A 21,644-nucleotide genomic window follows, 5' to 3' on the forward strand; every position below is an offset into this window, starting at 1 on the left:
ATTCTTCATCTTGCTAGTAGCTCTGTAGTGGGTACCAGGGTATTCTTTTTATTATTTTTTTAAAATGTGCACATACGGGATACATTCATATATGCATATTTCACAACTAAAATTCCTCTTAAAACTCCAGTGTGATTTTAAGGACAGCCCTTAAAAAATTGTTCACGTCATCAAGTTCTAGACTGTGAGCCAGGATTTCCTTGTTACTATGTAACCAAACAAAATAGAGAATTCTCTTGGCTTCTCAGGCTGATGTAAGATAGAAACCTTCAGCTGTAACCCCTATTTCGAAAGTTCTTGTTCTTTACACCTGTCTCATTGTTGTTCTCAATTATTTCTGTACTCCACTACAAATGTGATTTTATACAATACATTTGCAAATTAAATGTCATCTTTATTTACTTAGGGCCTTCAAGAAAAGTTTTTTTGTTTTTTTTTTAAACTGTTCCTTAAAGAGTTTGAAAACAACCGGTGTACTCGAGTTAAAGCAACTTTGGAAAGCCTCCCATCAAAACCAGCTGTCCTGTATTAGTGAGAGCTTCCCAGAAGAACAGTTTTTAAGAGAGGGGTGGGTCCTCCCTAGTCGGAGAGGTGGGTGGGGAGTCCAGCCAGAGTCGGCTCCGCCCCTTTTCTCCATCCGCTCGGGACACCCGGAAAAGCTCTCCTCTCCTTTATCCACGCCCCTCCCGACGCTCACAGATTAGGGGGAGCCCATGCATGGAAAGCCAGCGCCCCGCCCTCTTCTAGAGCCCGGAGTCAGGCCCCGCCCCCCCCGGGGCGGCAAGAACGCTCTGCGCGCGCCTTTTGGGAGGCGGGGCTGGAAGGGCTCGCGGCGGGGAGGTCGCGGGCTGTCTGCATCCGCTCTCCCTCTCCTCTCAACCCCTGCGGCTCTGGCTGAAACGTCTGCTTGTGGCCGGATTCCCAGACCCCGGTGAGTAGCTGGAGGATTCAGGGTTCCGCAGACGCGGCTGCGGCGAGTACGGGACCCACCCCCAGAGCCTGCGCGCCTGTCCGTCAGCCAATGTGCTTGCAGCTTCTGCAGATGGCCTTTAACCTCGCGCCCCTCGGGCGGGCGAGAGGCGGCGAGCTGCGTTTTTCGGGACTCCAGGGTACCTCACTGTCAATCTTGGCTCTTGTGTCTGGTTAGTTTTATTGCCTGCTTTTTACAGACCCTGCCGGGTTTGTGTCGGCCGCTTCTTTGGAGCGGAACCTCCCGTCGTCGCCTCGGTTTTCCCTCCTCTCCCCAGCAAGTTGGGAATTCCGGGAGTGACGGAAGCCGTTCAATGCCTTGTCCTTTTTGTAGCCAGGCTACTGCTGCTGCGCCTTGAGCCTGCGGAGAGAGGGGGAGGATCGAGGCCTACTGCGCTCGGGGTGTCGCAGGAGGGTCGCGGCCGCCTGCCTCCTGGCGCCTGTGGGCCTCTGGCGAGGAGATCAGGGATGGCGAAGCCACCCCAGAGATGTTTTTTTTTTTTTCTTCATTCATTTGTCAACACGCTTGGCTCTATCAGCGTAGACTTTGATCTTTTGCTAAGTTTCAGGACACAGCTATGCCGGACTAATGTCTTTTTCCATTTTCCACAGGAGCAAATTGAAATTCAGGCATTTATGATAATTTTCGTTTTATTGTTAGACCCATGGATAAATGTTGAGAGAAAACGTGGAAGTATTTAAAGATGAATAAAACAAGGGAAGATAATATAGGACTTTAAAAAAGACAAATAGGACTGGAAGGGGTTATATTAAAGTATTTTCGATAGTAGTTTGAAAGAAAAATACAAAATACAGGTTTGGTAATACTGTCACATTACAGAGCATTTTCATGACCATGTGATTTCCTTCTTATTGAGCTATATGTAAGCTCAGGAAAAAACGGTGGGGTGCAGTGAATCTTGTAGACTTTCGGGCTCTGTGCATAAAACATTACCAGACCCGTTTCTGGTAGTCATGTGATGAACAGTAAGCGTAAGATCAGAAAATAAACTGTCCTCAGATTAAAGTTGAGTTGCAATTTATGAGTAGGTAACATAATTATTTTCTAAGCCCATACTATTTAAATGAAAACATGACCACATGTCAGCTGTTTCCATCTGTCTAAAAAAAAAAAAATCTCAACCTAATTTGTGTAATAGGTTGTATGTAGGACGGTGGAATAGAAGGCAAGAGCTTGAGTTCTAGAGCCAAGTTTGCTCTGCTTCTTGCTGGTGCTTAACCTCAGAGTGTTACTTAGCCCTTCACTAAGCCCACTGAAAACTTACCATTTGCTTTGTACCTCTGTTACATCTGTCATCTGCAAAATGGTGTTAAAAAGAAGTTTTACTTCATAGGTTGTTATGAAGACTAAAATGGAAGGATACGATTATGCGTAACTGAATTTCTGTTAACCAGAGGGCGTAAGTGTTTACACTAAAACCACCTGGGCAAGGAAGCCTTGGTATAGAAACTGATTTTGAACGTTCCAGGTGTATCTTCTGTTATTTATCTATAATGGCTTCTTAGAAAATAAAATTAGAAAACAATACTAAAAGAAAAAGGCACTAGGAGTCTATATAATTTAATAATAGGTAATTAAAAGGTGAAATCTTTTGGCCTAACTGGATTGACAGCAAATACTTTCTGAAATAAGTTGATGTCACAATGCTCTGGATCTCTTAGACCTCTAAGTGGAAAAACTAGCATTTCGAAGATTAAAAGCATAAAACACAAAAGTAGAAACCATAGAGTTTCAAGAGAACCTATTAGGTATAACTACTGTGTATTACTATGTAATGTATACTGCCCTTTGAAGAAAACAGGTTTTCAATAGCCAATACTTTGAGTAGATTCCTACTTTGGGAACCCATACATCTGTAATTAACTTGTAATTTTATTTTCTCAGGTGACTTCTGAAACTTCTTCCTTTTGCTGAAGCCAAATAAATAGTTCCTCCACTCCTTTCTTCCTAGATCATTAGACCTGTTAGCATTTCAAGGGTCACTGTGGTTTTGCTGTCTTGAACATGATAATTTTTATTAAAATGAATTTTTAAATTATTGGATGTTTCTTCCTATATAATATGTTCAATATAGGTTAATGGTCAACCATCTATATAGTCAGTAGAATCTGTTTATACACATACTGCCCAAATATATACTAATGTCAAAAACAAAAGGGCCTGAAATTGTTTAAGCTGAACACTTAATGGTCACTGTGTATAAAATGTGTGGGGCTCTTCTGCAGTGTAAATACAAGAACATTTTTTGACCTCGAGCAATCTAGTAGTGGATACAATACATGTAAGTAAATAGCATGATGCAGTAGGTAAAGAAATGCCACTTTAATAAGTAGGCAATGCTGTAACAATAGAATGTATGAGAAAATGAGTACTTTTCAGTCTGGAATCATTAGGGAAGGTATCAAGAAGTGGCAACATTCCAGCTTTGTCTTGAAGGATGAGTAGCATTTTAAAAGTTAGCCGTGTAGAGAATAGACGTTTAGAGAGAATTAACTATGTTATTAATTGCTTGCTAGATGCCCATATTTAATAACCATTACAATACTCATTTTTATTCAGTGTTACTCTAAACAGGAAATGATTCTAAAAGTTTTATAATTCATTTCATGCTCAAAAATCTGTGAATGAGGTAATAACTCATTGTATAGATGAAAAAAGCAGAGAAAGATGAGGTCATTTGAATAGGTGAAAGCTTTAAAAGGCACAGCTGTAGGATATTTGCCTTTAATCACAGTGCTCAGCCTTTAGGTTGAGGTGACTTACCGTTAATTGAGATGTGGAGGTTAGGATAGAGCCAGTGAATCATCTATAATGTAATAAATGAACATTTTAAGTGAGTTAAGTAACGTAAAAGAGAGGGACCCACTTAAACTACATTTACAGGCAAGGGGTGGGGGAAACAAGGCAGCTTCCATAAATGGACATTTTGTTTTGTGTTCTTGTGTAGATCTGAGAAATGAATCTAACAAATATAAAAGTTTCAAAACTATTTGTCGTCTATATTTTTTCACCTTTAACTTCACCTTTATTTTTAAATCTAATTGGTATTTACCATATGATTAAAATACTATCCTTTTACACTTTCACATACATTATCTTGCATGATTCACAGAACAGCTTTGTCAGAAAACACAACAGATAATAGTTTCTTTTTTTAAGAGGTAAACATGGCTGATTAGGACTTTGTTTTTTTAGATTGCAAGGCCAATATTCTATATCCTGACTCTTCCACACACTTCAGCACTCAGCCTCTCAAAAGGCAAGGTCTTACTAATTTTTTTTTTAAATTATTTTTATTGTTATGTTAATCACCATACATTACATCATTAGTTTTTGATGTAGTGTTCCATGATTCATTGTTTGTGTATAACACCCAGTGCTCCATGCAGAACGTGCCCTCTTTAATACCCATCACTAGGCTAACCCATCCTCCCACCCCTCTCCCCTCTAGAACCCTCAGTTTGTTTTTCGGAGTCCATAGTCTCTCATGGTTTGTCTCCCCTTCCGATTTCCCCCCCTTCATTCTTCCCCTCCTGCTATATTTCTAAATCCTGTAGTCATTGCTCCTGTTCTCTGTGACTTGGCAATGTTCATTACTGTTATTTCCTAAACTTTTCTTATGAAGTATTATGTTCTAATTTTAGAAGGTAGAGTAGGAAAATATCACTAGATTTTATCACCCAGAGGTAATCATTTTACATGTTTAAGTGCTTTTCTTTCCTTTGTGCATCTTTAATGTAGTTGAGATCCTGTTATGCCCGTAATTCTTTTTTCTACTTCATGGCTTGTCAAGTTTCTGTCTTTAAGGGAGGGATTTGTTTTCATCTTGATAATTTGGAATTTTCAGGACAAGAGATGATAGAGGCAGGCCAAAATTATTGTATCATCTCTTTATTCTTCTCTGTGGGGCTGCCACATTCCATACATTAGAAATTCACTCTCTGGAGTCCTGTATTGCAGAGCTTGTAGGATGGTATGAGTTGGCCCTTCCCAGAAATAAGTGTTAGGTTACCAGCGTATGTCCTCCAGTTTGCTGGTGGGGTTCTTTCTTTTTTTTCTTTTTCTTTTCAAATTTTATACTTAAATGTTTCAAAAATAGTACAAAAAACTCAGTTCCTGTATATTTTTCCTGGATATTCACCAAATGGTAATATTTTACTATATTTGCTTTATCATTATACACATATACACACTTATGTTTTACATTGTATATAATTATATACATTACATGAAATATGTATGTGTGTACATAGGTATATATGTATGTGTGGATATATGTGTGAGTGTCTAATATATTGTCTGATGTTTCCTCATGTTTAGAGTCAAGTTAAATTTTGACAAATACCATAGCAGTGATTGTTCCCTTCTTACGGCATCCTCAGAGTTCATTTTGATCACTTGTTTAAGGTGGTGTCTGCTAGGTTTTGCAGTGAGTTACTGTTGTTCCCTTTGTATTAATTAGGTGTCTTTTGGGGAGATTCTTTGCCAATATATAGATATCCTGTTTCTCATCAAATCATTTAATATCCATTGATGATTTTTGCCTAGTATGCTGGTTATGGTAGTTGCCAAATAGTGATATTCCATTATTCCATCTAAATTTATTAGTTGGCACTCTAACATGAGTCTTCTTTATTCCTTTTATTTTTGCATTTAAAAAAATATCAGTATGAAAAAATACCTGTATGGATTCATGAATTCTTATTTTAGTACCTATCATTTATTACTCCTTGTTGTTTTGCTGAAATTGTCTAGGATTTAGCCAGTTGCCCCTTCAGGCTGGCTCCTGTGTCCAATGGACATGTCCCCAACACTTTTTGAGTACTTCTTACTTTCTGGTAAGATGATCAAGGCTCATTTTGTACTTTCCCAGCCACAGTCTGGGAATCAACATTTCTCCAAGGAACCTGGTTCTTCTGGGTAGAGAAGGATATTTAAAAACCAAAATATTGGCATCAGATGTGTTCATTGCTGCTGGAATTTCTTGGGGTCTAGACTCTGTCAGCGTACAGAACTAGGAAATGTTAATATATTAGTGTATATACACACACAAACACACCCCTATTTACTATAAAAGCCACACATTCATACAGATACTGCTAACTACAATCTGACAACACAAGTTTTATTCTAGCTTCCCACTTTATACATAACTTTTTTGTCCGTGAAAAACCTGGGCCCCAGTTTCCGGCATACATTTGCTTACGTGTAGAATACACATTAAGAATTGTAGGACACCTGGGTGGCTCAGTCGGTTAAGTGTCTTCTGCCTTTGGCCCAGGTCATGATCCCGGGGTCCTGGGATCGAGTCCCACATTGGGCTCCTTGCTCAGCGGGGAGCCTGCTTCTCCCTCAGCCTTCCATTCCTGCTTGTGCTCTCTCTCTCTGACAAATAATTTTTTTTTAAAAAATTGCTAACGTGTACCATTGCAAAAACAGCTTACTACCTGGGCTTTAACATTTAATACTTGTTTTTTTAGAGTATGTGAAATATGACATGGCTCAAAAAGCCAAAGCTGTACAAAAAGGTAGAGTCCTTTCTGTTCTCCAACCCTTCTACCCATTCTCCTCCCTCCACATTCTCGGTCCCGTTTGTCCTTACCCCCATACATAATCAACCTCAAGATTCTTGTTTGTTCTTCCTGTGTTTCTTTTGTGCACTTGAGAAAATGTATATTTTCTTGTTTGTATTTTCCTTCTTTTACTTAGAATTATATACAGAAAATCAATTTATGTCATTTCAAAGAGTTCTTCCTCATTTTATTCAGCTGAACACCCCAGTATTTTACAATTACAGTGCTGTATATGGATTTATGTGCTATTTATGTGGTTCTGTATTTTTAAGGTAATTTTCATGAAGTAGGACTTCTGAGTCCAAAGATAAATGGATGTGTAATTTTGTTAGCTATTGCCAAATTTACAAAAAGGCTGTACCAGTTTACATTCAGGTAGCAATGTTTGGAAGTGCTTGTTTTCCCACCGTTTTGCCAACGGGATGTATTTTTGTTTTTGTTTTCTTAGTCTTGTAGATAAATGATATTTTTATGTAGTTTTATTTTGCATTATTTTAAAGGTTTATTTTAGAGGGGGAAGGGCCAGAGAGAATCTCAAGCAGGCTCCATCTCACAACCCTGAGATTATCACCTGAGCTAAAATCAAGAGTCACATGGTTAATGGACTGAGCCACCCAGGAGCCACTTTAATTTGCATTTTTAAAAATTTTGAGTGAGGTAGAAGATCTTGCCAGTATTTTCACTGTCAGTTGTCTTTTGTTAATAGTGTTTTCTGATATGCATATCTTTAAATTTATGTAGTTAATTTGCCTTTTTATATATTGCATCTGAATTTTGAGTCATTGTTATAAAGCCTTCCATTGCACTCAGGTTATAAGGGAATTCAGGTGGAATTCCTTAATCATTTCAATGGCTTTGAGCCCTACAACATGCATTATTCTTTGGGAGATTGTGGAGGAAATAGGGGAGGATTGTTTAAAACCCCTGATTCAAGAATAACAGAAGCTAAGAACATGGGTGGAAAATAGAAAGTGGCAGGATCTTGATAAAACCCATGGCTTTAATTTCAGTGCTCATGCATGTAAGGGAGTAGGATTAATCAAATAGTCAGATATTTACAAGGACTTAAAACCAGTTTCGAAGATTTTACTCTGATTAGATTAAGATAATCTTCCTCTACCCTAGCAGTCCTCAAGACGCAAACATAATTTTTTTCTGGAGGAAAATAATATATAGAGCTTCATTGTCTCTAAAAATTTTCATTATAATGACTGCCATTCAATTAAAAAAATTTACTTAGCATACAAAAAAAGTAACCAGATATTGAGAGAGAACAAAACAACAACAAAAAAAAGAGGCAATAGAAGCAGAATCCCTAAGATCCAATTCAGGTTAGTAGAGGTGGACTTTAAATAAGTGGAATTAACATGTTCAAGGAATTAGAAGATGGAAAATTTTAGCAGAGAACTGATGGCTTTGAAAAGAGTTAAATGGAAATTCTAAGTAAAATTATAACATTAAATCACAGCTGAAGAGAATTAGGAAACAGGAAGCGTTCAGAAGGACTCAGACTGAGGTAAGGAGAGATGAGGGAAATTTTAAAATGTTTAAAAAAAAGAGGATATAAAATTCTAACATGAGTATTGTATTCCAAAATGAGATATGAACGAGAAAGCAATCATGGAGCAAAAGCAATATTTGAAGAGATTGTGGTCAAGAATTTTACAAAGCTAAGGAAAGATATCAACCCAAAGACTGAAGAAGCATGTTGGACCTAAAGCAGGACAAATACTAAGAAAACCATATTCCATAGCAAAACTGCTGAAAACCAAAATGAGAAAAATATTAAAAGGAGCCAGAGAAAAAGAAAATATCCTTAAAGTCTTTAAAAAATCAAGGAAAAGAACCACAAAACAATAGTTGAGTTTTCAACAGAAACAAAGATAATGGATTGTGCTGAAAGAAAATTGCCAATATAGAAGTCTATAGATCTGTGTTACAGTGGAGGCAAAATATATTTTCAAACAAATTAACATGGGATTTATCAGCAGCGGGCTGATACTAAAAGCCTTATTAGAGGGAATAATTTCTTCACCATAAGGAAAATTCTTTTGAATGGAAGTAGGGGGATGCAGGAGGAAGTGAAGAGCAAAGGAAAGGGTAAATGTAATGAATGTTGACTGTGTAAAACCATATCCCATCTGGTGGGGTTTAAGATTTGTGTAAAAAGGGGCGCCTGGGTGGCTCAGATGGTTAAGCGTCTGCCTTCGGCTTAGGTCATGATCTCAGGGTCCTGGGATCGAGTCCCGCATCGGGCTCCCTGCTCCTTGGGAGCCTGCTTCTCCCTCTGCCTCTCTCTCTCTCTCTCTGTCTCTCATGAATAAATAAATAAAATCTTTAAAAAAAAAAGATTTGTGTAAAAAATAAAATACACCAAAACAGGAGCACAAAGTTGGGGCAGAAGTGTGCTTTTATTGTTGAGACATAATAAAGTTCTAATTCATCCTGGATTTTGATAAGAATGCATGCTATAATCACAAAGATAAAAATAATAGCAAAGACAATGTAAATGTAAAATTAACAAATAGGGAAAAATAAAACAAAAAGGTAAGAGGAAAAACGGAGCTTGAAAGGAGGCCAAAAGGAAAAGCGAGGATGTAAGAAAGTAGATTTAAATACCCATATTTGCAGAACTGTAAATATACTGCATACTACAATTACTGGACAGACTATCAGATTAGATTAAAAACAACAATAATAAAACAATGTCCTATTTCAAAAACTAACCATTTAAGGTGACAATAAAATGATGAAAATGATACTCTGTTCCAGCATGAACCAAATGAAATCCATTGTAGCTATATTAATACTGGAGTAGAATGTGAGACAAAACCCATCAGTGGAGAAGGAAAGGACATTTCTTTGTAAAACAAGATTTAATACTTCAGGAAAATAGTCTGCAAATTTGTCTCTACATAACATTAAAATTATATAATGTAAACTATAGATATAAATACGGTAGTGGGGGATTTTTAACACAGAAGAAAGATGAATGAGGATATGAAAAATATAAACAAAATGGTTAGCATATTTGGTTTGGTAGACACATGTAGATACCTGTAACCACTAGCTGTGGAATATGTATCCTTTTGAGGTGTATATGGGACACTTAACAGAATTGGTTATAGGTTAAGCCTTAAAACAAGTCTCAACATATTTCAAAGGACTGAAATCATACAGGGGATGTTTTCAGTGGATTCACACTATAAATCAACAACAATAAAATGAGAAAGTCTCCCAAATATAGTACATTTATAAATAGTCATTGGAGGACAAATAATGGAAATTTGAATATATTTTGAACTAAGTGGTCATAAAAATACAGGGGTGCAAAACTCATAAGATTCTGCTAAAGATGTGATGGCAACAGCAGTGGTATAGTGTTTGAATCATTCTGAAATCCTAAAAACAGACCATTAAATAGTAAAACTAAAACAAATATCTGTAACAAAACTGAAATGACTAGTTATCCCCATGGACCCCAAGGTATGAGTGGAAGGGGACAGCTCACTAACAGCTATAAGACTTGTATTCTAACTTGGTTTGTGCTGGAGGAAGGAGAAGAAATAGTGCATCAGCTTCAACTGATAACAGGAATAAATATAGATATTCTATATGTAGAATATATTAAATATAACATAGATGTTAATTTGAAAGAAGGACAGCCCAGTCTGAGAATAATAGCTGCAAGGGGCGAGGGTAACTTTGAAGTCTTCTATCTGAAGAGGCTAGAGCATCTTGGTTTTCAGGACAAAACCACATATAGAAGAGTAACTTCTGGAAATAACTTTCAAATGGAGCAGAATAACAAAATAGAAGCCAAGGAAATAAAAACATCCAGATAAATGTGGGAATGGAGAAAAACCCAGCTGATCTCAGAAAAAAATTCGAGGCCATAGTAAGATTTCACAAAAACAATAGAAGTTCTCTCTAATGCATGAAGCTAGAAAAACTATCACAATAAAACACTCCTAAAAATTGAGAGAAAATTATTTCATGTAATATTTAGTAACAGAAAAAGATAAGTCAAATCCCATACAAAGTCAGTATAGGCAAAAAAGTTCAACATACTTGTAAACACTGAAGGCATGCCAGAGAGACATGTTCACAAAATAGGACTACTGTAGCCTAATATTTACAAAGAAATAAAATCGTTATGAGATATGAATGAATAAGCAAATTACAACTATGAAAAGTAAAAGAGCTAATTATTTCGTAAATGACTACAAGATAAACACAACAGATCAGGCCTTACGAGAAAGAGGGTAAAGAAACTTAGAGAAAATGCAGTTGAAAAAATTGAGCAAAATTCAACAAAATAAAATTTTCTATAGAAGAAAAAGTGAAACAACAAATATTATAATTGGAAACATTTGCTGACAAAAGTTGATGCCAGTAGCTTAGTTAATTTCTTAATGGGAAGATAAGGGAGTTCCTGTATGACTGTTTCTTTTTTCTCTATGAAGTACTGTTCACCCTTGAGCACTGGAGGTTAAGGGTACTGACTCCTGTGCAGTTGGAAATCTGCATATAACTTTTGACTGGAAAAATTTAACAACTAATTACCCACTGTTGACTGGAAGCCTACTGATAACAAACAGTTCATTAACGTACGTTTTGTATACCCTACATATTATATCTGTATTCTTACAATAAAGTAAGCTAGAGAAAAGAAATGGTATTAAGAAAATCATAAGAGAAAATGCGTTTTTACTACTGTACCATATTTATGGAAAAAAAATCCACATATAAATGAATCTGCACCGTTCAAACCCACATTGTTGAAGGGTCAACTGTATAAGACATAGCTATCTGAAGATAATAAAGGGAGTTGGTGACATAGCAGTAGGTTTGATGAAAAATATGAAAATGACATTCTGAGGTTAGAAAAGTGAACATACTAGAGTATGGTAATGGGATAGTTAAGCGGTCTTGAGTGTTCATTTGAAATTTATGGCCATGAATTCATAGTGAAAAATCAGCCTGGTTGCGTGTTTTTGTCCAGTATAGTTCCGTAGTTCTGAATCAAAGTCAAGACACACGTCATTTATTTGAAGTTTTACCAGGTATGTATCAAGAAAGGAGAGAAGTGAGGAATTAAAATGTTGGATTATGGAGGATGAACTATGTCACTAGAGGCAAAACATGAAGAACAGGAAAAATAGCAGAAACAGTGGACTAAGTAGATAGGACATCTCAATGTCAAGAAATTACCAGAATGAGACTACTAAACTAGATGGGCTCAAAGCGCAAGAGGTTATGTTTAGAAAATGGAAAAAAAAAAGATTTTGGAGTGGTAAAAGATTTAAAAGACAGGATCAATAGTAGGAGTATGATACCTCAGTTGGTGAAGTGGGGGTGGAAGAACAGATCTGTAGAAGTGAGGCAAAGAATTGGGAGACTAAACTACTGGATGGATCATCCATGTTGGTAGAGTCACTAAAAATAGTAATGTGGGAAGAGAGTTATGTTAAAATTATTATGAATGGGAGATTATTAGATTGAGCAAATGGTGAAGTTTGATGTCTTGAATATTTTTTATAAGTGCTCCATCCTTCTACTCTGAACTTTCATTATGCCAATATTTTGTTACAAGTCTTCAGTGATCCCCTCTTTACTGGAAAAGTCCTCTTTGTTTGGTACAGGATGGTTTCAGCATGGCACTACAGCTTTATTTTTCCTCCTCCTCTTGTTTTCTTGGCTGCATGTGGCCTGCAGAGGCTTTTTTGTTTCACAATGTGTCTTTCATGTCCAGAAAACATATATTTGGGCACACTTTCTCCGACACTATGGCCATCTCTTTTTCCTTTCCTTTTCCACCAGCCTATGCATATTGTACTCATTCTTCTAAGCTCTTACTATTTTTTTCCTAAAGCATTTTCTTCAACTCCTTAATTTATATAAGCATTTTATTGCTTTATATATGCCTTTCACTTCTCTGTTGGCACTTTTCTTCTTTGAATTATAGTTACTTGCGTGCGTCTTCTGCCTTCCTCGTGGACTCTTAAGTACCTTGAACATAAGAACTATGTTTTACTAATCTATCTAATCCGTCTATTTCATGTGGCGCTTAGCATACTAGTTTTTACACAATTGAGTTGCTCAATTGAGTTATACATCTTTTTAGTTTTCTAGACTTTTTTTGGTATTTCAACCAAATGAAATTTTTGTTTGTTGAAAAACAACAGTAGGGACTTAACGGTTTCTCATCTTAAACTATGTCTACTTTCATAATGCTTGTTTTAGTTTATGTGTAATGTTAACGATTGGCTATATGACAAACTTAAATGAGTCTAGTTTGTTGGTGTGATCACAATGTCTCCATTTAATAATAAAATATAATAACTTTGGGGGGTTACTAAATTAGAGTCTAAGGAACAATAGAGAAAGGGCTACTTTTTATTTCCAAAGTTTAAGAAGGAGAATACTTGACATGAAAACATTTTCATCAAACCAGTGGATTAATACAGTTGTAAAATAAAATTCTCCAGATCTATCTACCCACGCCTTTCCATTTTCATGGTTTTTTGTATGGGAGTGGAAGAACTGATGTGATGGAATGCAGGGATGGGAAAGAGGTAAGACACAAAGTAAAGTGTCAGAGAAGGTTTAATAATGTTGTTCCCCAATATTTTTGTATATTTTATGTATATCAAATTATATATAATTATACATATGTATAGCATATCTAAGTATATGTAAAGCATACAAAAATCTATGTAGGAGATTAATATGCATATTAATGTGTATATAATTACTTAAAATTTTGAAACTGGCAAAACAAAATTAAGATTGGTTAGGTATGTTTATGTTTTGGAAAAACTACAAAGAAAGGTGAGGGGATGGTAAATACAAAAGTCAAGTCCTTCTTAAGGAGAAGGGGCAGGGCTGGTGATTGGCAAAGGGCCCAAAAGATGGAAATGAGCATTTAAACTGGCACTTTCCTTTTTGAATGTTTGTGTTTCAACCTAGACATGTCTTTTATATTGATCTTTAGGTGTAATGTATTTCACAATTAAGGTTAACTTTGAGAGGAATCTGTGATTTTAGTCTTAAAAGAAATATGCTTGCTCATCTTAGTAATTCTTGCATATATGCATAATGGAAGTAGCAATTTGTAGAGAGGGTTTGTGTGTGTGAGACAGAATTACTTGCTGGTTAGATTAAGTTTTACTTATCTGTCTTTTCTATTAGGGTTAGTTTATTGTAACTTAATTCTCTAGAATAACAACAGTATGGTTTATTATAAAAAGTCATATTTTATAAATAAAGTCAATGTCAATTTTTCCCCAAATACCTTTCTAATAAATTTGTAAAGACATTTTATTCCTATGTATGTATATATACCTATGTACATATATACACATTACACATATATGTGTATACAGTTACTGAAACATAAAAATACATACACAATACCATTTTAGAAGTTATAAGTCTGTGTTTATAATCTTTGTTCAATAAGGTGTTCAAAGTTATAAAGTAATATATTTTTAAATTAGAAACCCCTCCCTTGTGATCATTCTTCTTTTATTTCTCATTCTTTTCATTTCAGAAATGAAATAATGTGTGTGATTACTCCCTTCTTGTGCAATCATTATTTTAGTTAAAAAAAAAGTTTGTTGAAAATCCACTTACTGACGAGGCTTTTAATCCATTCATAAGTATTTCCTTTTTTAAACTGTGAGCCTTTAATTTTATATTTGGAAAGTTTTAGTCCACTTGCATAGAATATTTCCTTCCTATATTCAGCATACACAAAATCTGTTCGAATGATGCAAAGTACTTTCTTAAATAAAATTCCTAAGATGTTTATCTGACAAGATATAATTGCTATTTCCAAATAAAATACTGCTATTTAGTCTAGCCATATATAGATTTTGTACACATCAGTATTTGATGATAGAACTAACATATTGCACTTTTAAAACTTTTCAATGTAATGAACTTTATGGATTTTAGTTTTCATTTCGAATACATTGGGAAATATTGTCAATACCATTTACTAATTACCATTTTTCAACAAATTACAGCTAAACATTTACCATTTTGGAGTTTAAAGTATGTCATCATGGCAAAGTTTCGAAGAAGGACTTGCATCATTTTGTCACTTTTTATTCTATTTATTTTCTCCCTGATGATGGGTTTAAAAATGCTGAGACCAAATAAAGCTACTTTCGGAGATCCTTTTGGACTTGAACTTCTTCCAGTACTTCATCAACAAACTCGCTTAGGGAAAAGCTTTGATTCCCAAAACAATGACAAAATCAACAGTGAAACAAATAACAAGAATTTAAAAAGTGTTGAAATCACTATGAAGCCTTCCAAAGCCTCTGAACCTTACCTGGAAGAGCTGCAACCTCTGAATTATTATTTACATGTATTTTATTACAGTTGGTATGGAAATCCACAATTTGATGGTAAATATATACATTGGAACCATCCAATCCTGAAGCATTGGGACCCTAGACTAACCAAGAATTATCCACAAGGGAAACACAGTCCCCCGGATGACATTGGCTCCAGCTTTTACCCTGAGTTGGGAATTTACAGCTCTCGGGATCCTTCTGTCATTGAAACTCACATGAAACAAATGTACTCAGCTTCAATTGGTAATTATTTTTATGGTGTGTGTTTAGATACGTGATTGCGTGTATGTGTGTATATGTGTGTGTGTAGAAATGTAGACCGTTTAAGTTACTAATTACTCTTCACATTGTTATTAATTACAAGTTTAAGCTTATAAACTCTAAATTAAGCTGTATGTATGTACTTAAACATCCAGGAAACCACCTTTTAATACTATAAAATACATTGTTTAATTTCTAATTTTTAGAACATTTCTGGATATATTTTTATTGATTTCTAATTTAATATTCTTTCTGAATTAAATTATGATCTACATAAGATACAATGAATTCTCCCATTTCAAGCATACAGCTCAATGATGTTTCTCTTCCCAACATGAAGTAAAATATTCTATAACCCAGAAACTTTTGTCATTCTTCCTTATGCACCCCTATATTCTTCCCCAGGAAACTGTGAATCTGATTTTTCTCACTGTAGAATAGTTGTGAATGTTCTATTACTGTATGAAAATAGAATCATCTGGCATTTGTGTGTGTGTGGTCTTTTGCTTGGCACATCATTCTGAAGTTTACCCTTGTTGTTAACTATGTCAGTAGTTGAGTCATTGTTATTGCTGAGTAGTAGTCCATTGTATGATTATAGCAATTTGTTTCTGCATTCATCTTGAACATTTGGACTTTCAAATTTTAGCCATGTAGTATATAATTTGGTCTTGGTTTTCTGTTTTTTAAAACTTGTCTAACAATCTCTGCTTTTTAAATTTGGGTTTATTTGTATTTAATAAGGATATGGTTTATTTTAAATGTTTTGTTTGCTGTTTTCTGTTTATCCTGTCTGTTCTATTCCTTTTTCCTCTTTTTCTGCCTTCTCTTGTATAAGATATGTTTATTCCATTTTTTTCTCTTCTTACTATATATTTCTTTTATTTATATTATGACTGCTCTAAAATTTACAATATGCGCTTTAACTTAACTGATGAGAAGTCTCTGGTTATTTTTATTCCCCTTTTCCCTCAACTTTGTCTTCCCTCTACCTTCTGGCACTCCAACTGCACACATTTACATAGAGTCATTATCCCACAGGTAATTAATAAAAAAATACATAATTGGATGCCTGAGAATTCTTTAAATTGTTAATGTACCCTTTAAAATAAAAAAGTCTCTGTTATGTTTCCTCTGTCTTGTTAGTGTCCCTAACACTAGGGCCACAAGAACAAATTGGGTGTTCTCACATTTTTATAGCTGTACAAAAGGCACAAACTCACTATTGAGCTAATAGGTATATAGAGATGTGCAAGGCTTTTTCATGAACAAAACATTGTAGGATTCTGTGAATCTGCATCAGCTATGCAAGATGACTTGTTTTTCGTTTTTCTTCTGTAATTATTTTTTTCCAACTATTTAAAAAAATTTAATTTTCTAGTATATACTTAGAGCTCCAGTTTCTATGTTCTATAATATAAAATATGACATGAAATAGGATTGGTAAATCCAGAGATCATTGACTACAGTCTCTGTTTACAATTTATTTTTGGGGAGAGGACTTTTCAATGACTTTACTATTTTGTACAAAGAATTTATATCACATTTAAGGCTTTTTTGTTATTACAAGGTTGGCTTGTTTGTGACTGCTATGCTTGACAAAAAATGCATATCCATGGGAGTTTCAGATTTTTTTAATGCAAACTGAACTTTATGCAATGAGTGTCCCCCCCCACCCCCAGGTATGTTTCATCTGAAGAAATAATACGTAAATGACATACTTTGTATGTTATTACTTGTAATTAGGAAGAAAACTTTCAAATCATATGTAGTTTTATGCCTGTCTTATGTTTATGAAGACCTTTCCCCTGTATATTATTTTACTACTACATAATATGTGTGAACATGAGTTACTTCAAAGCATTGTCAACAATACAATTATTTTAATTTTAAATGTTGACTGTTCACTATTGATGCAAATATTTTTATATCCTTTGATAGAAATAAAAGTGACATTGCAGTCCATCTATAAATTATTTTCTTATCAGTTAAATATTGTACTCATTTTTATTGAAATACATTTAACATTCCGTAAATTAAAAGTATACAGCGCAGTAATTTGATATATATGTTTGCATATGATTACCATTGTAGCCATCAGCAAGCCCTTTTATCACATCCCATAGTTATCATTTCTTCTAGTGGTGGAAAAAATAAAGATCTAGTCTCCTAGCAAGTTGACTGTTTTTAATAGCCTTTTTGTCTATAATCACTGTACTGTGTATGAGATCTCCACATCTGATTTATGTACTAGTTGCAAGTGTGTACCTTAAACAACCTCTCTTCCATGTCCCCACTCCTGAGCCCCTGGTAACCACCATTTCACTCTATTTCTTTGTTTTGTTTACATTTCATATAAGCCATCTGACAGTATTTGTCTATGTCTTCTTAGCATAATGTCCTCAAGATACATCCATGTTGCTGCAAATGGCAGGATTTCACTACTTCTGGCCAAATAGTATTCCATTTTATATATGTATATATATATCACACTTTATATGTATTTACATATATGTGTGTGTGTGTACGCATGCGAGTGCATCTATATCTATCCATCTATTTATCTATATTTATCACCATGTCTTTGTCCATTCACTCATTGATGGACACATTTTGGCTGTCGTGTAATGTTGCAGTTACACAGGAATACAAATATCTCTTTGATAACATTTCATTTCCTTTGGATTTATACCCAGAGTTGTGACTGCTGGATTATACAGTAGTTCTATTTTTAATTTTTGGGGGGGGGGGGAGCTTTATACTCTTCTCCATAGTGGCTGAACCAATTTAGATTCCACCCAAAAGTGTGCAAGGTGTCTCTTTTCTCTACATCCTTGCCAACACTTACTATCTCTTGTTTTCTTGATAATACCTGTTATAACAGGTATGAAAGGCTGTTTCACTGTGGTTTTGATTTGTATTTCCCTGGTGGTTAATGATGTTGAGCACCTTTCATGCCAACAGTGACAAGTCTTCTTTGGAAAAGTGCCTGTTAAGTTCCTCTGCTCATTTTTTAATTGGATAATTTGTGGGGATTTTTTCATTATTGAGTTATAGGAATTCTGTGTATATTTTGGATATTAACTCATTATCTGTTAAATGGTTTACAAATAATTTATTTGCCTTTTCGTTTTCTTAATTGTTCCTTTTGCAGTGTAGAAGCTTTCAGGTTTGATGTAGTCCCACTTGTTAATTTTTTCTTACTTGTGCTTTGGGTGTCCTATCCAAATGTTTAATTCTGATCCATTTCTAGGTGGTGTAAGAGTCCAGTTTTCTTTTTCTGCATGTGGTTATCCAGTTTTCCCAGCATCATTTGTTGAAGAGTATCCTTTCCCCATTTAATATTAATATTCTTTGCTCCCTTATCCTTTACTAATTGACTGTATATATGGGGGTTTAATTCTAAGTACTCTCTTTTGTTCTGTTGATCTAAGTCCCTATTTTTATGCCAGGATCATACTGTATAATTAGTATAGCTTCGTGTATAGTTTGAAATCAGTAAATATGATGGCTCCAGTTTTGCTTTTCTTTGTTATCTTTGCTTTGTCTATCCAGGAGTCTTTTGTGGTTCCATACAAATTCGAGGATTGTTTCTTTTATTACTATGAAAAATGCTATAGGAATTTTTTTTGGCTTGAACAGTGGAGGGATTTTTAATAATTTTTATTTAAATTCAATTAACATAGGGTATTACTAGTTTCAGAGGTGGAGTTCAGTGATTCATCAGTCTTATGTAACACCTAGTGCTCATTACATCCTGCACCTTCCTTAATGTCCATCACCGAGTTACCTCATCCCCCCAGCGCTCTCCCCTCCGGCATCCCTCGGTTTGTTTCCTGTGATTAAGAGTTTCTTATGGATTGCTTTGCTCTGTAGATTTATTTATTTTTTTTCTTTTAAGATTTTATTTATTTGTCAGAGTGAGAGCACGTGCACAAGCAGGGAGAGTGGCGGGCAGAGGGAGAAGCGGGCTCCTCACTGAGCACGGAACCCGATATGGGACTTGATCCCAGGACCCTGGGATCATGACCGGAGCGGAAGGCAGACACTTAACTGACTGAACCACCCAGGTGTGTCCCACCCTCTGTGATTTCATCTTGTTTTATTTTACCCTCCCTTCACCTATGTACCTCTGTTTTCCTTTTTAAATTCCACATGAGTGAAATCATATGGTAATTGTCTTGTTCTGATTGACTTTTTTCACTTAGCATAGTACCCTCTAGTCCCATCCATGTCGATGTAAATGGTAAGCATCCTTTCTGATGGCTGAGTAATATTCCATTGTATATGTATATACCACATCTTCTTTATCCATTCCTCTGTTGATGGACATCTCAGCTCTTTCCACAGTTTACCTATTGTGGGCTTTGCTGCTATAAACTTTGGGGTGTAGGTATCCCTTTGGATCATTACATTTGTATCTTTTGGGTAGATACCTAGTAGTTCAATTGCTGGGTCCCAGGGCAGCTCTATTTTCAACTTTTTGAGGAACCTCCATACTGTTTTCCAGAGTGGCTGCACCAGCTTGCCTTCCCACCAACAGTGTAGGAGGGTTCCCCTTTCTCTGCATCCTCGCCAACATCTGTCATTTCCTAACTTGTTAATTTTAGCCATTCTGACTGATATGAGGTGGTATCTCATTGTGGGTTTGATTTGTATTTCCCTGTTGCCAAGTGATGTTGAGCATTTTTTTCATGTCTCTGTTAGCCATTTGGATGTCTTCCTTGGAGAAATGTCTGTTCATGTCCTCTGCCCATTTCTTGATTGGATTATTTGTTCTTTGTGTGTTGAGTTTGATAAGTTCTTTGTAGATTTTAAATACTAGTCCTTTATCTGATATGTCATTTGCAAATATCTTCTCCCATTCTGTCGGTTGTCTTTTGGTTTTGTTGACTGTTTCTTTTGCTGTGCAAAAGCTTTTTATCTTGATGAAGTCCCAATGGTTTGTTTTGCCTTTGTTTCCCTTGCCTTTGGAGACGTGTCTAGCAAGAAGTTGCTGCACCAAGGTCAAAGAGGTTGGTGCCTGTGTTCTCTGGGATATTGATGGATTCCTGTCTCACATTTAGGTCTTTCATCCATTTTGAGTCTATTTTTGTATATGGTGTAAGGAAATGGTCCAGTTTCATTCTTCCATGTGGCTGTCCAATTTTCCCAACACCATTTATTGAAGAGACTGTTTTTCCATTGGATATTCTTTCCTGCCTTGTCAAAGATTAGTTGACCATAGAGTTGAGGGTCCATTTCTGGGTTCTCTGTGCCATTGATCTTTGTGTCTATTTTTGTGCCAGTAGCGTATCATCTTGATGATTACAGCTTTGAAATAGAACTTGAAGTCTGGAATTGTGATACCACCAGTTTTGGTTTTCTTTTTCAACATTCCTTTGGCTTTTCTGATTCCATACAAATTTTAGGACTATTTGTTCCAGCTCTTTGAAAAAAGTTGATGGTATTTTGATAGGGATTGCATTGAATGTGTAGATTGTTCTAGGTAGCATAGACTTTTTAACAATATTTGTTCTCCCAATCCATGAGCGTGGAACGTTTTTCTGTTTCTTTGTGTCTTCCTCAATTTTGTTCATTAGTGTTCTATAGTGTTCTGAGTACAGATCTTTTGCCTCTTTGGTAGGCTTATTCCTAGGTATCTTACAGTTTTGGGTACAGTTGTAAATGGGATCGACTCCTTAATTTCTCTTTCTTCTGTCTCATTGTTGGTGTATAGAAATGCAGTTGAGTTCTGTGCATTGATTTTATATCCTGCCACTTTACTGAATTCCTGTATGAGTTCTGGCAATTTTGGGATGGAGTCTTTTGGGTTTTCCACATAGAATATCATGTCATCTGCAAAGAGTGAGAGTTTGACTTCTTCTTTGCCGATATAGATGCCTTTTATTTCTTTTTGTTGTCTGATTGTTGAGGCTAGGACTTCTAGTACTATGTTGAACAGTGGTGAGAGTGTGCATCCCTATGGTGTTCCTGACCTGACAAATTATATTCGCTGTGAGCTTTTCATATATGGCTTTTATGATATTAAGGTATGTTACCTCTGTCCCTACACAGTGAAGAGTTTTAATCAAGAAAGGTTGCTGGGGCACTTGGGTGCTTCAGTCAGTTAAGCATCTGCCTTTGGCTCAGGTCATGATCTCAGGTTCCTGGAATCGAGCCTGGCGTTGGGGTCCCTGCTCAGCGGGGAGCATGCTTCTCCCTTTCCCTCTGCCCATGCTTGTTCTCTCTCTCTCTCAAAATCTTAAAAAAAAATAGGATACTGTACTTTGTCAAATGCTTTTTTCTGCATCTATTGAGAGGATCATATGGTTCTTAGCCTTTTATTAATGTAGTGTATCACATTGATTTGAGGATGTTGAACCACCTTTGCAGCTCAGGAATAAATCCCACTTGCTTGTGGTGAATAATCCTTTTAATGTTTTGTTGGATCCTATTGGCTAGTATCTT

At 35.7% G+C, this 21,644-nt stretch overlaps 1 protein-coding gene across 4 annotated transcripts in view; it reads left to right on the forward strand.

Moving 5' to 3' along the window:
* Window positions 1-698: 698 nt before the first annotated feature.
* The window catches only part of MANEA (mannosidase endo-alpha), a 57,112-nt gene continuing 36,166 nt past the window's right edge, over window positions 699-21,644 (forward strand). For 2 of the 4 annotated variants that reach the window (XM_081828672.1, XM_081828673.1), the window contains exons 1-3: window positions 807-931; window positions 13,056-13,142; window positions 14,598-15,176. In XM_081828672.1, coding sequence (XP_081684798.1) covers window positions 13,124-13,142; window positions 14,598-15,176 — 598 coding nt within the window. In that variant the 5' untranslated portion in view covers window positions 807-931; window positions 13,056-13,123. Of the gene's footprint in view, window positions 932-13,055; window positions 13,143-14,597; window positions 15,177-21,644 lie in introns of all 4 variants that reach the window. The other 2 variants (XM_031030195.2, XM_031030192.2) reach the window with 2 other exon arrangements.

Source organism: Leptonychotes weddellii, chromosome 8 (assembly GCF_054177405.1).
Source record: "Leptonychotes weddellii isolate Sample4059 chromosome 8, ASM5417740v2, whole genome shotgun sequence".
Taxonomy (NCBI): Eukaryota; Metazoa; Chordata; class Mammalia; order Carnivora; family Phocidae; genus Leptonychotes; species Leptonychotes weddellii.